Below are 13,658 nucleotides of genomic sequence, written 5' to 3'. Positions count from 1 at the left end.
TGTACAAAACATAGGATTGAATCAGAAAGAAAGACCAAGGAAATATTCCCCTATATCTCATACAACTAAAGAATATGTTGGACCTTTTCACAACACAAAGCTACATACAGTACAGTACCTGGTTAGGCTTTGGACTCGTAGAAATAGGATTATAGAATGGGGCTATCTCATCATTTCAAATGTGTGGTGCAACAATCCTCCCCAACCTGACACATTGCACCATTCAGAAAACACTGAGAAGTAATGTGTTAATCTGCTGACACGCATTCACTCATCCAAGACCACACATTGATCAAGTGTACATTCTATTCATTTAATTTCTATGGTTGGCCTCCTTGCTTGGTGACGCAACTTTCCAAAACGGACTGCTGCTGGGATCAGTTGCCACAGCAACCTCAAGATTATATGACAGACATTGTCTGGACTCTGCACCCTCTTCTTGCTGTAACTTGATCCACTTAATGAATTTCTTTAATTAATTTCTTTATCTTAATTTTAGAAATGAAACAAACCTGAATGTAACACAGTCCTGATCTCCTGGGTATAATGCCTGGCTACAGTATGAACCTTGTGACCTTTCAGTCTTCACAGCCACTTCTCTCATGAATGAAATAGAAGGCAGATTGTGAAATCTTTTTTTATAAAATGTAAATACATATGATCTCCATCACTCAATCAAGCCTTGCAGTTTCAGGTCTCCCAAAAAATCTCTCAAAAATAAATAGAATTATGCTGTTGACCTTCTGTTCTCTGTATGCTTGGGTCATACCTCCTTGGGTTGCCAAACACCTTGTTGTCTGGTTCCCCTGCTCTGAAATAGTATCCTTAAGCACCTTGTTGTCTGGTTCCCCTGCTCTGAAATAGTATCCAATTAACTTTCTTAGGGTTAGGGTGGCCTACCCATCTGTGTAAATTGCTATTACAGATCCATCAGATAAGCTTCTCTGGCTAAAGCAGTTTTCAAAGTAACATACAGTATGAATGGTCTCTCCTCTGCCTCCCTGTTCCCTCTCCCGTCTCTTCTCCTCCCTCTGTTTTCCCATCCTTGCCTCTCCTCCTCTTCCTCCTCCTCTTTCTCCTTGGGCAGGTTGTATGGGCGTGGATGTGTGGATCAGAGGTGTGTTTGCCATCAGCGCTCTCCTGTGAATCACCAGTCGAGGTGGATGTGACATCTCTGCCGAACGGGGTTCTTTCTCACCTCTCTCATGCAGCTGCTACCCCCTGTCTTTGGGGAGGCCTGTTGCCATAGAAACCCCAAAGAGAGAAAAAAGGCCAGCCAAACAAGCAACAGAGCCAAGCTACAGTAGCATCCCACGGAGCACTGCTACGGAGGGTGTCACTGTTTTAGAAGACATTCATCCTTCATCCGGAAATTGGTCTGTAGTTAAATCCCCACGGTCCCAAAAGTCCAACAAAGATCAGACAACAAATTTCACACAGAAAAAGTTCACACAATGACCCAAAATGAAGTTGTACTGTATTCAAGAGCAATGATCTGGAGTTTGTGGGTCACAACGAAGTCCTACAGTACGGCAGTGCCTGTCTGCACATGTAGAGATGTTTCCCCACTCTCGAGACTAAAACGTAACATTCCCCCATGTAATCACCTGAATGACACGCACCTGAACCCCAGCAATTAGCCCACCTGACGTTTGAGTTATCTCAATGTCATTCACTGCATCCAGAACCAATTGAATAATGTCCTCTGTGTCAGCGGCCCTATGGGCCTGTGGGACAGTTAGCACAGCTGTGCTGCTGCCCGCTCTGGTTAGCAGGTGACCTACCAGTCCCACAAGGTTTACAATCTACAGGACTTAAGCCCTTGTGTCCTCTCTCCCCATTTTGACTTTCTCAAAATGTATTTTCTATATATTGTATTCCAGGGGAGGCTGGTGGAGGTAGAAATCGTTGGACAGGCTCATTGTAATGCATGGAATGGAATGAGGAAAGGTATCAAAAACGCCTCCACAGCTGTATTGATCTTCAACAATTAATGTTCCCTTCTCATTTTCATGATCTCTCTCTCTCTCTCCATCCCTCCCTCCCTCTCTCTCTCTCTCTCTCTCTCTCTCTCTCCCTCCCTCTCTCTCTCTCTCTCTCTCTCTCTCTCTCTCTCTCTCTCTCCCTCCCTCTCTCTCTCTCTCTCCCTCTCTCTCCCTCTCTCTCTCTCTCTCTCTCTCTCTCTCTCTCTCTCTCTCTCTCCCTCCCTCTCTCTCTCTCTCTTTCTCTCTCTCTCTCTCTCCTCATTCTCATCACCTCCAGTATTTCTTCTCTTTATCAGCATGACTCTTGTCCTCTAATGGAATCACAAAATGCCTCTCCCTTTGCCACTTTCTGTCTCTCTTCCTCTTGTATAGTGTTTATTCAAAGCCTCCCCTTTGCTGACGTCAGTACACTCCTGAGACTGAACTCAGCATATTTCCACCCCTCTCCTGACAACCATTCACCTTCACTTGTCTGTATCTACAGATGTTCTTTTTTTTCTTTCACCCAGCAGTCCTCTCTTTTACTACCAGCCTGTTTTTTTTTTTTGTCCTTTTGTGCTCCTTCTTACACACTTCCTCTCACGTGCCTCTTGCATTCCGCATCTGCGCCACCACATCCCTCTCCAGTACTTTTCCTTCACTCCAGTCTCATTGATATTCCTCCCTCCCTTCCTCTCTCCCTTCCTCCCTCCCTTCCTCTCTCCCTTCCTCTCTCCCTCTCTCCTTGTGTTGTCTGGGTCATTCTCGGCTATACCAACAAAAGCTGCAGAGATGCAAAACGTTTGAGTTTTATATAGCCTCCTGTGCAAATGCTCTCATGGTTCACTGGTATCACTCTTTCTGATGATCTTTTTCATCTTTTTGCGCTTGAGTTGATTAAGTTGATCAAGACAGATGATTTTAGCCTACATGAAGGTATACCAGAAGAGAACATAGCTGTTTGCAATCGATACATTGATTTTTGACGGCCCTTAACACCAAGGAGGTTAACACTCCTCTGTTACCATTGATCCCATGATTCTGTTAAACATAGATAAGAGGAGGAACCTCAACACGTGTTTGGTACCATTCCTCATTCCGTTCCATGCATTACAATAACATTCCTCATTCCGTTCCATGCATTACAATGAGCCCGTCCTCTGATTTCTACCTCCACCAGCCTCCCCTGCACTACAATATGTCCCCTCTCTTCTACCTACGGTAATTCAGAGCCTACTGTGGAAGATTATGCAGGTACAGGATGAAGCTTTGAGTATGTCTTGATTTCAAAATACAATGTACCGAGTATTACCTAGTACCGAGTATTAATCCTTTCTTACCATCCTTTCTTTTGTTAATCATTTGGGTGTGGGAGTAGTCACATCTAAGAAGCATGTACCGTTTTCTGGCTTAGTACGTCATACATGAGTTCTGAGTTAGCTGCTTTTTGCCAGTTGATTAAATCTTCTACACACATTTTTTGATTCAACACAGCACCTACAGTACAACTCATCTTCTTGTCTGCCCTCCCTTCTCCTCTCTTCCTCCTCCTCCTCCTCTTCTCTCCCTGCTGTCTTTCCCAGAGTACATCTGTGACCATCTGTGATGCGGTGCAGGTGTTCAGACAGAAGAGAAAGTGGGTCATGGCTCCTTCAACTACTGCTGTGGTACGCCATGCTAAGCTAATACTGGGCTAATATTATCTCTTAGTATCTACAGGCCCATAGGGTAAGAATCATATAGCTATGCACTCTTTGCAATATACCTATAGTATATCTACAAGACCTGCTTTAACATGCAGTGAATTAAACTTTTTGAAACTGCGACTTCATGTCTGACACTGTAAATGTGTCAGCTGTCAAAAGTCATTGCTTATTATACAAAGTGACACTGGTCCATTATGCCAAATGTCCAAATGATTACATGAGGAATGAGGTCATTTGTCCCCACATGGCTGGAAATCGCTATTCTCTGAGGGTTTTAGACTGGCAATGGAATAACAACCAAGAACCAATCAAAATGAACAACATTTGCTAAAAGTATTTAAAGGATTTGCAACAAACTATGAAATACATATGGGATGCACGCTATCAAAGGGAAATGTCTGTTTTGTTGGGTGGAGACAAATGTACTTAGCACTAAGTAGTCTGGTGTTGAGCGTTATATAACTGCTGCCTTGCATGGACCAGGGTGCAATCGGCCAGGTCATGGTTTTGCCACTGTCACTGTTGCCATGGACAGGAACAGAAACTAATTTAAAAGTGTTTTTCTCATTGATCCTTAGGAGATTTTCCTCTCATCTGATGACTCATAAATCACCTTGTTGCTGATTCCATCTTTCTTAAGTCAAACATTATGATCTGTATGAAATCACAGAATTCTTATTCGGCTGACCTGTCAGTGAAATTAATGTGTTTATGTTTTGCTTTGGCCTCTGCACCTACTAATGCATACTAGAATATAATCAATGCTGTGAAACTGAACTGATAAAAACAGTATACTGGATACTGGACAAGATTTCAAATTTGCATCTCAGACAGTAATCACTGGCAATCACTGTACAAATGATTGTTATTTTTGTTGGTAAAAGAACCAATGCTTTAATCTTGCCTTTAATCAAAGTAATACACAAATGTGGCCACATGGGCACCACACAAAAACCCTCATTCTACTGTTCCCCTGATGACATTTCATCTGTGAGTGTTTAGCCTCTGCCTCTTTTCACTACTAACTTCACTCTGGTTGCTCCCTTTAAGAAGGGTAGACCTAATTACCTAGATAGCAGGAGGAGATTTAAAACAGGCAAATATCGTTCCTCATATATTCTTTATATAGACAGTTAAGCCCATATTAATGCTGAGCGGCAGATTGCCATGCTGGGCCTGTGTGGGGACATGTGACAGCCTATAGAAGAGCTCCACCAGATGGTCTCTCCGAGAGGGGCCTGTTGAGCACACAGGGTGGAGGGCAACGCTCCTGTCCCTGTTTAGGGGTTTTACGGCATAATCCTTTTAATATACTCCCATGGTGCGGCCAAAGTACACTAGGGAAGAGTAATCTCTCTAACCAATAATGTGGCGTACTGTACACGAAAAACAGAGGAATGCTTAATTTGTAGTGTGATAGATGGATTCATTGCTAATCAAATGCAATTTTATCTTGACATTGTGATCCAGTTCTGTGAGAAAGAAGACATATCAGAAAGCAAGAACAGCATCACTATCACAGGAGCAAATTTGAGCAACCTACAATCTTGTCTGACACTGATTGTGTAAAGAGATGCACAGTCATGTTCTGACCATTCATGCAGCTTATTGGCAGAAGGTCTCTGTGCATTCCAGAGAAATGAAGCCTGTTAACTGACTATAATCCGTCAATAAGAACAACAAGAACAACAAGAACAAGAACAATAATACTAATACTAATACTACTACTACTACTACTAATAATAATATTAATAATAATAATAATAATAATAACAATAATAATAATAATAATAATAATAATAATAAGAACAACAACAACAACAACATGTGTGTGCATGTGCGTGTGTGTTGGGATGTGTAGCACTAAGCTTTGTTAGGGTGCAATTGCTTGGTTGCTTGGGTGCAAAGTCCTCTACAGATAGCTATGGGTGTTTCACTAATACTATATCGCCCTAGACCACAAATTTCCCAAAATGGTGAACACTGCCAAATGCTTGATGAGACACACAACAGAGACAAACACATATGTATATGTACCAAAAGTAGTGAGTAACCTTGCTAGATTCTGGGTTTCGAGTTACTTACTTTGGCTCCCTTTGGTATGCCTGTGCTTTAGCTCATCAGACTAACAGTCATGTGATGCGCATGGGCCCCGGGTTAGAATCCAATGGATGTATGACAGATCATCAGGGATGCAGGGGCAGAGAAATGTAATGAGTGTAACACTTCCTACACCTTCTCTTCTCTTTCTTTCTCTCCTTTCGCAACTCTCTCTTTCTCTCCACTTGCAGTATTACAGTAGCAGGCATGCAGTAATCCTGTGTGCGTGGGAGCGCCCTACATATGTGTCTCAACATCCGTACTCATGCACCATTAATAATGATATTAATGGAGATCGCCTAACCCCCCCTGCCCCACACACACACACACCATCCTTCTGCCTAGTGCCAATTCTAATCAGGACCATCAGAGGGACTTAATCCTTTAGAGTGTATGAGGAACTGTGTAGGTTGAAGAGGCCCTTTCCTATAGTGCTCCAGACAGGACTATATATGAGATATATTGAGAGTAGAGAGTGTATGTTTGCTCTTGACTTTTTGATTAAAATCAGACTGATGCAAGAAGATGAGTTATCCTTAGGAATTCAATGAATCCATACTTATGTATTGTGTGATTTTAAATTCATGTAATCAGACTAGTTAGTAGAAGGAAAATACACCTATTATGAATTGAGAGAGTTTTAAAACTGAATTAATTTGTCCCATTACCTGAAGATGCAGTACGCGACACAGATTTGCTCCTTCTGACAAAAACCCCTTAAAAACACACTATGTATGTTCTCCCTTTCAATCACTCTCATTCGAGTTTGAAGTGCTGAAGCAATCGCCAATAGAGCTCTCTGTCTTTAATCTGATGTTCATCATCAATCAATGGCCTCTTTGACCTACACTGTAAGCCTCTGTGATTTGTTTCACACAATAGACAGGCGCATTGATGTCAAACCAGTAAGCCTGTCTTAGAAGAGCAGTCTACTCCACTCATTCATGAACATAATATTAATATAAATGGTTGTTTAATTGTTTAAATGTTTAATGCCTGTAACAAAGATGTGGATTTCGTTAATGTTAGAATTTGTCATTGACCCTGTGGGCAGATAATGGTGTTTGTCCTTCACTGGGTCATGAGGTGCGTCACAGGAAGTGAAAGCATCCATCCAGGTTCCATACGATCCCACTGTATGAGAGGAACCCCTATGCCCTCTAGTGGTGAAAGTAGTTCTCACACCTTGTAGATAGCAAAAAAACGAACACATCGAACCGACAGTTTGGCCATCATGAAATTGCAGAGGTACAAATGGATTAGAGATTGCTCCGTTTATTGCCTGTACTAAGGCTACATTTGCACAATTTGCTGCGAACACACTTGTTTACATTTCTCATTTGCAGTTCCTCTAAAACACATAGAACATAAAACACATGTTGTTCAGAGAGTTGGGGGCATCAGGAGAATCATATTCACGACATATTTACTGCAGGTGACTTAAACCACCCTATGCATGAACTATGACTGTATTTTCTCAATGTTTGTCTTCATAAAGGGGTGGGGGTTATTCACAGATGATCACCAGAGTATATTACTCACTCTTTAAAATCCAGTAGATACTATAACTCCAAAGGACTGTATTGTACTCCCCTGGCTTCCCCAGTCTCCAGGTTCAGCTACTGCCTTGATTGAGGCATCTGTCAGACCCACTAATGAGAGCAGATGACAACTTTCTGAATGGGTTTCCTCCTTACCACCCGCTGTTCCTCATCGCTCCCATGTCTCCCTGGCAGAGAGCCAGTGCGGGTGACTTTGGCTGCAGCCGTAGACAGTAGAAGTTCTGCATGAGTAGCCAACGATAAAAATGGATAAATGGGCCAGCCTCAGTCGGGTGGAACAGACTTCATTCATCAACTCCTCCACCATCAACCAGCTCTACCTCCTCCTCTAATCTCTCTCTCTCTCTCATGATGTCAGTAGTACTTTGATAGATAATGCACATGATGTCTCTCTCCCACTCACTCTAATAATTTACATAAGTCTGTAGTAGTCTCAACAAACCTGTTTAGCAATGTTGTTCTCATAGCATATCAAATCTTATCAAATTACATATGAACTCATCAAATAATAGGCCTAAACAGTACATCCATAAATACAAACTTTTATTTGTTGCACCTGTAAAATAATATGGCTTTCAAAATGACATGGCACTGTACTTAGGCCCCAGAGCCGCACCCATTTTATTGAGGGACATGCATGGAACCAATTGTTAGTCTCCTGCGAGTATCTGTTGTACCATTCACCACAACTGGGTGGGACTTCAGTCAGTTCATCGCTTCAACATGGCGGTCATGTCTCTGACTAGGAAGCCGCTGTAAAACCACATTTTATGTGAGTTAGCTAGCTAAATTAGGGAAACGTAAAGTGAGTAGTAGGGATAGATATTAGCTAAAACAAAATAGTTTCAAGACTATAACAGTCGTCTGTTGAAAATGAAAGGCAAGGAGCGATCGCCAGTGAAAAAGCGCTCTCGGATTCTGGATGATATCCGAGAAAGAGGAAGCCACCCAGCAAGTAAGAAAATGGGAGCCATCTCGGCGGCAGGCAGCAACAACGGGAATAGTTCTGCTAAAAGCGGTGGCTCGACAAGGAGGAGTTTACTGGCTGAAAAGAGAGATAGTCGGGATTTAGACAGTAATGTGTCCAGTCGAACTGGGAGTAATCATGGCTACGCTAACCCAGCTGGGCCGAGTAGCAAGTTGCACATTAGCCTTGCTCTGGACCCCTCCACAAGGACTAGCTCTCGCGGGGAACCTCGGCCTCCACCGAGCGCCGAAAGTGAGTACAAGACTCTAAAGATTAGCGAACTAGGCTCTCAGTTGAGCGATGAGGAGATTGAAGACGGATTGTTTCACGAGTTCAAGAAATTTGGGGATGTCAGTGTCAAAATTAGCCGAGTGAACGACGAAAGGGTGGCGTTTGTGAATTTTAGACGGCCCGACGACGCCAAGGCGGCCAAGCACGCACGCGGCAAGTTGGTGCTCTATGACCGCCCTTTGAAAATTGAGGCGGTGTACATGAACCGGCGGCGGAGCCGTTCCCCCATCGAAAAAGACACATATGCAGCAGTTGCAGGGCACAGACATTTACACCCTCAAAGACCTATATCACCGACAGGGTTAGGCTATAGAGACTACAGACTGCAGCAGCTAGCGCTTGGTCGTCTCCCCCCTCCTCCTCCCCCACCGCTCCCCAGAGAATTAGAAAGAGAGAGGGAATTTTCTCTCTTTGACGCCAGGGCCCGACCACCCTTCATCCCTGAATGTGCTGCTTTCCGCGAGGAGGACCTCATATCCCCTGAAGATGACCAGCGGGCTAACAGGACGTTGTTCCTTGGCAATCTTGACATCGCAGTCACAGAGAGCGATCTGAGGAGGGCTTTTGACAGGTTTGGGGTGATCACAGAAGTGGACATCAAGCGCCCTGTGCGTGGGCAGAACAGCACATATGGATTTCTGAAGTTTGAGAACCTGGACATGGCTCACCATGCCAAGATGACCATGTCTGGCAAAGTGGTGTGCCACAACCCAATCAAAATTGGCTATGGCAAAGCCACCCCCACGACCAGACTGTGGGTCGGGGGCCTTGGCCCCTGGGTCCCCCTTGCTGCCCTGGCCAGGGAATTTGACCGCTTTGGCACCATCAGAACCATAGACTACAGGAAGGGGGATGCCTGGGCCTACATCCAGTATGAGAGCCTGGACGCTGCTCAGGCTGCCTGCTCCCACATGCGGGGCTTCCCCCTGGGCGGCCCTGAAAGGAGGCTCAGGGTGGACTTTGCAGACACAGAGAACCGCTTCCAGCAGCAGTACATGCAGCCTCTTCCCCTGCCTAACTATGACTTGGTGCCTGAAAACTTTGTCCACCGCCCCACCCCGGACGCCCTGAGGGTGAGGGAAAGGACCCCGCCACCCCCATTCCGCTTCAGAGAGAGGGACCTTTACCCTTCTGCTGAGTGGGCCGGCCCGGGGGTCCGCGAGAGGGTGAGAGGGGCGGCCTTCGAGCCCCTGGATCATCTGGAGAGGCGCTCCCGGGAACCCTGGTCACTGGAACGAGAGCGGGAGCTGCAGAGCCGGGATCAGATGAGGAAACGCCGCATGTTGGATGATGGGAGGCGCCTGGACCGCTCACCGGACAGCAGTGAACTCCTGCGTCGTCGACGTGGCACCTCCCTGGAGCGCAGCCCTGGCGGCAGCATCCGGGAAGGGGGGCGCTTCAGCCCTCCGCGCCCCGACAGACCCTCCCCCATCAGAGAGCGCCGGGGCAGCCTGGACCGTGGCCCCGGCGAGAAGAGACTGCGGCCACAAAGCCCATCAGACCCGTGCTCCGCCTCGGACAGGGAGCGCAAACGCAAAGCCAATGACTCCTGTAAGAGCCCCTTAAAGAGGGAGGAGCGCCCCGACCACCCTACTTCCTCCTCTAGGTCCGGCCCCCAGTCCAAACAGGGGGCCGGGGGCCAGAAGCTCTGCCAGGCCTGGCAGGGCGTGCTCCTCCTGAAGAACAGCAGCTTCCCCGCCTCCATGCACCTCCTGGAGGGGGACCTGGCCGTGGCCACCGGGCTCCTGGTGGAAGGCTCCACCGGGGGCCAGGTGTCCCAGCTGAAGATCACCCAGCGTCTGCGTCTGGACCAGCCCAAGCTGGACGAGGTGTCCCGTCGCATCAAAGGCGCAGGCCCCGGCGGCTACTCCGTCCTCCTGGCCGTGCCCGGGAGCTCCGAGGAGGGGCCCCAGGACGTGGGGAGCTCCACCGAGAGGCCTCTGAAGAACCTGGTCTCCTACCTGAAGCAGAAGCAGGCGGCCGGTGTCATCAGTCTTCCCGTGGGCGGCAGCCGCGATAAGGACCACCAAGGAGTCCTTCATGCTTTCCCCCCCTGCGATTTCTCCCAGCAGTTCTTGGATGCCTCGGCTAAAGCCTTCGCCAAAACGGAGGAGGACTACCTGGTGATGGTCATAGTCAGAGGAGCATCATAAAAAGAAAAGAAGTTGAAATCATTTAATGTCTTGTGATGTATTGGTAGCACTGTACATACACATAGGCTACACACTGTGTTATGGGATGTAACTGTCCCTGAAACAGGGACTTGGGTGGGGGTCTTGTCTTACTAAAAGTAAAACATCTTGACAGAAAATTCTATACTGAGATTGTCATTTGGTTATCCACAATAACAAGCCTTTGAGATTTGTCGGCATGCATGATAGTCTGCATTTCATCCTGTTCATGGTCCACTTGTAATGGTATCTATTCAAATCACAAAGGTTGATAGGCCCTAATGAAATGGTCAAGATAACATAGATTCAACTTTCTCTCATTTGCTCAACTAATTTGTGTAAACTAGCTGAATCTGTAGAGTTAATTAATGAATTTGTTAATCACAACGACATTGGTTTCATTGCCTTATCTAATTTTGAACAAAAAAAAAGAAAAAGAAGAAAAAAGAATCTTTTTATCACATTTCCACATAGCCATTGCTCTTGTGTCAAGTCTTGCTTTGCAATCCACTACAGTAGTTTAAGTATATAAAGATACATCTCTACAGTTCAGTTTTATCCCCGCTCAGCTTGATTTTTTTCACTTCCTATGTCTTTCCACATGCTTATGCTGTAAGATGCGTGTCCTGCTAAAGCTGTAACAAAATACAAGTCATCTTTTATACAGATAATTCCCACGGACTTGAAAAGTTTGCCAATTCTACTCCCAAACTTTAGGCCTAGTCTACCGGTATGCCTGTGCTCATCAATACTCCAGAGTATCTTTTTTTCTTCTTCAGAAGAGATTCATTTGATTCATATCAAGAAGGCCATTTAAGCAGGTATAAATGAATATCATTTATAGTCAGTCTATTTCCAAGAAAACTCACAGAATATATCCCCCATACATCTTAGCTTAACACCAATAGCACCAACAGTCTAAATCGGAGGTTTGACGGTGTGTTTCAAATGTACAGGTTCTGTGCAGACCTGGTCGGACTAGTAGACTGGTACGTCATATTGATGTGGTTTTTAACACTTCCTAAGTCATTCTAAAGATATGATAGTCTGTGCCAGCCTGTGCAGAATTTGCACATGTGGAAGACGTTAAATTATTAATCAGGCCAGTAAATTACCAATAATGTTTGTGTGATGCATTATATGAGAATACAGGATATGAGTTTGAAATGTTTTACTGTCACATTTTCAGCATTTTAATTTTTTACTATTGGTCAAATGAAAGCCATGACAGTTCTTTCCATTTATTTTTGAGTAAAGGATATAGTCTTTGTGTTGCTATAATATTGTGCAACCACAATTCCATAGCTAATGTTTTTGTTGGGAGTGAGTAAATGAGTGAAAAATGTGTTCATGTCAGTCATCAGGTCTAAGGTCTGTGACACTCTTTCATCATAGAGGTTGGGAAGGTCTCCTGATTCTCATTAATGTTTCAATATGGTTTCCACAAGTTAAAGTCCCTTAGTTCACAACTATCTAGTATTGAGGGAAAATAATATATGGTTATAATTAGGTTTCTAACCCCCTCAAGTACGCCCCACATACTTAGTCCTCCTGCTTTCACTGGCTCACCCTTGCGGCTCTGTAGTATAAAACTCTGCTTTCCCCACCAGAGGGCGAGGTGGAGCTATTTTACAAACACAGGCCTCAGTGTTGCAAAAGTGGGCCAATGAGGATAGAAGGTCAAAAGTATGATTTTCTTTTATGGAATGCAGCCGTCAAAGTTATCACTCAGTCTGTGAACCAGGAAACGTCTTGCTCTCATTAAGCAAGAGTTTATGCCCTTTAGAAAACATGGTTGGTGTTAGTTTGAAAGTACACTATACAAATCTGGTCAACAACATTTTGTTTCAATTTATAGATTCTCTTTCTAATTACTGCTGTCAAAGTTAACAGTATTGACCAATTTCAATATTGCATTGATTTTGTTAGGCCAACTGCTAGCTGTGAACTGCTCAGAGTTTATAGACTATTGTGTTGTTTTTGCTTCAATTTCAAATTTCACATTGGCATTGTATTGAGAGAGAAAAAAAACATGTTCATTGAAATTCCTTGTATAATATGCTTACTGTATGTATGCCATGGACACACTTCAGATTTGAGCAAGGAATGCAGGAGTGGATAATAGCACTGTACCACCTTTGGACTGGGAAACAACACATGCTTACAGAAAAAAATACCCACGAATGCACAGGCAGTGCAGTGGCCCTGTGCGTTTCACTGAAGTGACTGCTTTTAAGTTGTGTTAATGCTTTGTGATGCCAGTTCCCGTGTTTTTAAATGGAAAAATTTGCTTTGTGCTGTGTACACCTGATTTCTGGAGAAAAAAAATGGAAACCGTCATTGCACATGCGCCTAAGAAGTAGGCTAGCTGTCAGAAAAAACACAGTGCAGCTTGCACTTCATAGATTTTGTTTCGGTATCAATAAATGTTCTCTTTCGTGGGAAAAACCAATGTTTCTGCCTTGGAAGACGACTTTTGTGACCTTTTCTGTTGTGTTGCCAAGGAAATGTCTCTTGCACTTTAAAAACACAGAGGCCCGTCTGTTTGAAAGCAGCACACCGTTTCAGACCCGTAAGGAGAGGAAAGAGAGAAAGGTGTGAGAGCAAGGGAAAGAGCTCAAATCGTTTGTTTTGACACCGCTGGTCATCAGCAATTGTTGACCCCCCCCCCTCCCTTTTCGAAGATTTGCTGTTGATGTTCCGTTTTATTAATGTTCATATTTGGCCCTCCCTTTTACCTGCCCACCATTTCCGTGCCTCCACCAAGGCATGTCCCCCCAGTTGCCGTGTCCCCTTGGAAGAGGGGTGTGTGGGGGGAGGGGCTTTACTCCTCAGTCACCTCTGGCCCTCGTGCCCATGGCCGGAGGTGTGGCTGAGAACAGCTGCAGGAAACGGTT

At 44.8% G+C, this 13,658-nt stretch overlaps 1 protein-coding gene across 1 annotated transcript; it reads left to right on the top strand.

The window, feature by feature from the left end:
- Nucleotides 1-8,054: 8,054 nt before the first annotated feature.
- LOC310803238 (RNA-binding protein 15-like) lies at nt 8,055-13,639 on the top strand. The gene has a single exon (XM_083667937.1). It carries the CDS (start codon nt 8,206-8,208, stop codon nt 10,741-10,743), a length of 2,538 nt encoding a protein of 845 aa, XP_083524063.1. The 5' UTR covers nt 8,055-8,205; the 3' UTR covers nt 10,744-13,639.
- The last annotated feature ends 19 nt before the right edge of the window (nt 13,640-13,658 follow it).

This window comes from Argentina silus, assembly GCF_951799395.1.
Source record: "Argentina silus genome assembly, chromosome: 4".
NCBI lineage: Eukaryota > Metazoa > Chordata > Actinopteri > Argentiniformes > Argentinidae > Argentina > Argentina silus.
This window is presented reverse-complemented; position numbering and strand designations above follow the sequence as displayed.